This window comes from Dendrobium catenatum, unplaced genomic scaffold (assembly GCF_001605985.2).
Source record: "Dendrobium catenatum unplaced genomic scaffold, ASM160598v2 fragScaff_scaffold_1679, whole genome shotgun sequence".
Lineage (NCBI taxonomy): Eukaryota > Viridiplantae > Streptophyta > Magnoliopsida > Asparagales > Orchidaceae > Dendrobium > Dendrobium catenatum.
The window spans coordinates 195566-199425 of record NW_021320141.1 but is presented as its reverse complement, the minus strand read 5'-3'; the positions used below and the strand labels follow the sequence as shown (position 1 = coordinate 199425).

The 3860-nt window shown below is 33.4% G+C and overlaps 1 protein-coding gene across 1 annotated transcript in view; it reads left to right on the top strand.

The window, feature by feature from the left end:
- LOC110102270 (SET and MYND domain-containing protein 4-like) overlaps positions 1-3860 on the top strand; it is an 11898-nt gene continuing 8038 nt past the window's right edge. The window contains exons 1-4 of the mRNA XM_028701353.1: positions 1-349; positions 431-562; positions 1041-1127; positions 3516-3587. Of these exons, the coding sequence (XP_028557186.1) occupies positions 221-349; positions 431-562; positions 1041-1127; positions 3516-3587 (420 nt within the window). The 5' untranslated portion in view covers positions 1-220. The remainder of the gene's footprint in view (positions 350-430; positions 563-1040; positions 1128-3515; positions 3588-3860) is intronic.

Sequence of the window (3860 nt, the reverse complement as noted above, 5' to 3'; positions counted from 1 at the left end):
AAAACGCAAATTTTAAGTATAATAACGCTTCTTCCTCAATTTCGATCAAATCACGTTGCTTTTACTTTAGATTAAACGGCGGCTCTTTAAAATTTCAGTTTTTTTGTTCCTTCAAGAAGAGAGAAATAGGCAAGTAGGATTTTACTCAAATCGGATCTTGTTCAAATCCGTGCATACAAAAAACCCCTAAAACACGGTAGAATTCCGGCTGTCACTCTCCATGGAGACGCTCAAATCTCTTCTTCCGGATGACCTAAAGCTGCTTATCGGCCAAAGCACTTCAGAAAACCTCGACCTAACTTGTTCTTCACTTATGAAATCCTGCCAACTTCTGCCCCAGTTTCAGAGAGTGAGAGCCCTTTTCAGTGGTTCTGTGCCTATTGAAACAGTTTCCTTGCTTCAATCCCCGTTTTTTCCCCCTCTGTTTCAGGTTATTGGACAATTAACTGGTGGAGCGGCTCTTTGTCGGAAGAGTAAGGAGTCAGCTTTGGATTGGAAGAAGAAAGGAAATGAATGTTTCTCAGAGGGAGACTATGCTAAAGCTTTGACCTTTTACTCGAAGGTTGTCGCGATTCCCTACTTATGTAGTTCTATTCAAAGAAATTAGGGGTAGGATGGTTCTTTTGACCGTTTTGTGGACATTATTTATTAAGATTGAAAGGAAACAAAAGTGATGTTCGATTTCAATCGAACTGGACCTAACTTTCTTAGAGGGCAAATTTAGGATCAATGCGTATGAGCTGCAGCGATTAGGTTACACTGTTTAAAATAAACATACTCTCTACGATACTGTGATTCTTCGGTAGGGCTGCTTTTATCAAGCGGATTAGTACTGCACTAGGGGCGATATTTCTTTTATAATTTTAGCATGTTAAACAAGTAATCTTGATCAGCATAGTTATGCAATCATCTCATATCAGCTGTTCAGATCACTGCAGTACCAAATTTTAATTTGTTTTTACTTGTTTCTCTGCTAGTATTGCAACCTGTTTATTATTTAGTTGCTGTTGCTACTTACACATCAAGGTCTTCTTGAACAGGCATTGCGGTATGCACCAATGGACATGGATGGTATGGATGATAAGTTAGTTGGAACTCTTTATGTTAATCGTGCATCTGCACTATATGTATGTGTCTCTATCTATTTTCTTCATTGTTGTATTTGTCATGCCCCGGTATTTAAAGTGAAGAATTTTCTTTTTTAGTATATGTCCAATTCATTATATTTCTTTTATCTTTCATTTAATAATATGATTAATTTCAACATCCTGAGCTTATTAATAACATTAAAGAAGAAAGCCAATAAACAATGGAAAACATAATTCATATTTTCATGGTCCAAAATTAGATCATATCAATAGAGTCCAAAATGATATATACACTAGTCACTATGGCTACCAAAGAATACATAAACTAAAGAACTGAAATAAAACTATGCTAGCATCAGTGCATACATAACTCAAGCTGCATGCTCCTTATCTGAAATCATTTAAACCACATAATGAGTTAATAGCCCAACAAGTACTTAAAATCTTACTACTGAAATCAATGCAATATAAAAGAGAAACAATATGTTGTAAATCATGTAAATAAATATATGCATCAATATCTATGCTAGTTATCTGTACAAATTGCTCAGTTTATAACGCATCACATCGCAGACGACAATATTAATAATAGTGATCCGTATCAGTAATTGTGAACAGTCTCAACAACAATAACAATATCAGTAATCGCTAATCAATAATAGTAATCAGTATCATCAATAACAATAATGAGTAATCAATAACAGTAATCAGTATCAATGTGATGTTCAGATATTCAGAAGAGGGTATATTGCTCTCGCAGTCTCGCACTTATGACTCCTAAACAGTCGCTTGTATGATTCTCAATCAATAAACTCCTTATAACTCCCCTTGAATCACATGACAGTTGCCTCAGTTCCTTATAACTCCATCAATCTCTATCTCCTTATGACTCTCCATCATTCTCTGAAATCGTTGTATTGTTATAGTGTTATCATATTATATATCTGATATCAATCAGTGACTCATTTTTCTATCAGATTAACATCAGTATCAATATAGTATCCTTTCCTTGCTCAGTCAAATCAGTATTATATTCCAGTACCTATCAATCATTTCAGCACGTCTGACAGTCCAGTACATCTCTCCAATCACATTTTATCACTTTTCACTTCAATTTTAGTAAACATTTTTCCCACACATTTCATAAAGAAAATCCTATACACAAATTTAACTGGTGAAAATGCAAGAAAATCATATCAAATTATTCAGAATGATCAAAATTTTAATATATCCAAAGTTATGTCGTGAAAGCTTATAAAATAAGGAGATAATGTAGATTTAACAAATTTAGGAGAGATAAATCCATACAAATCAAAATCATCGAAAATAGAGATAAGAGGATTGTCACTTATTATGATCAAAATACTTTTCGTAAAAGGAACGGTAGATGAAAATGCCCCGACGGGCTTTCTCTCTCCTCTCTCTCCATTTCTCCCCCCTTCTCCTCTGATTCCTTCCCGGCCAAAGCATGTGAGTGAGAGGTGAGAGAGGTGGGGTGGATTTAAGGAAAAAATATTTTTAGTGGCCTAGCGCCACAGTGCTCAGTCCCAGCGCCCCTTGCAAAATTTAGGTTTACTGTAGAACAAAGACACCAGTGTTGTGGCGGCGATTTTTGGCGCCGCAATGCTCACATGTACAACGCCGAAGCGCTGTGATTCAATTAGAAATTTAGAACTTCATAATTTTCATTTAAAATGCTTTTCATATCTTTGGGTTATTACAATATTGGTGTCTTCAATTTCTTGTTTTTGTAGCTATATTATTTCTCAAGAATTTATTAAGTGGTGACATGTGAATAGCATGGAATTTCGATTTGCATGATCCGTATAGCATTTTTTTGTTCTGTGGGTTTTTTATTTTACATACTTTTTTGGCCTATGTAAATTCGGATGTTTAGCCTTTGAATATTTGAATGCAATTATTACTGGATTTATTAGCTTGTCTGTTATTTCATTCACATATATGATATATCTATACAATATATCTATGCTTTTAGGGTATTGATATTTTAATATAAACATGGACACTAATCACAGCACTTAAGAAGTTGTTTTTTTTATTGTACGAGGTTTCAAAATGATTGTTTAAGTAGGCTCCTTTGGTATGGCTTAATTTTATTTTTTTTCTAGATATCTAGTTTAGTGGATTTCATAGTGATATTTTACTCCATCACAACACCCATTTTTTATTTTTATGACATATTTACTGAGAATGATATATCAAATCTACATTTCCAATCCATGAAATGATATACCTTATCCATAATAAAAATAAGTTGAGTTCCAGTCAGGGATATTGTTGATTTCAGTACTTTTTGTAAATTTCTTTTTTTTCAGTGCATTGTTCTGATAATTTTTTTTCAAATATGGACAAAAGTTTACAATTTATGTCATTGATGATTTCATCTTTTTATTGCTGATTTTCCAGAAAATTGGACTTTTTGAAGAATGCATACGAGATTGTGCTCGAGCAATTACAATTTATCCTGTTTATTCAAAGGTAAGAAAATGAGAAGTGGGGATCTGCTATGCTAAAAACTATTGTTGAACTTATAATTGATCCATGTTTTCTGAATATAAGCATTCATAATATTAATGTTTATTCTTGTTCATCTAGAAATGGGAACTGGGCTGGCACTAGAAGGAAAAAAGCTGTCTAAAGTTTATACACTTGCAGGTTGCAAGTTTTAGAATACTGATATGATTTAACTTAATGGATAATAGATGATGCAACATGAAATTTAAATTAGGAAAGTTTCAAAAAATAAAGGAC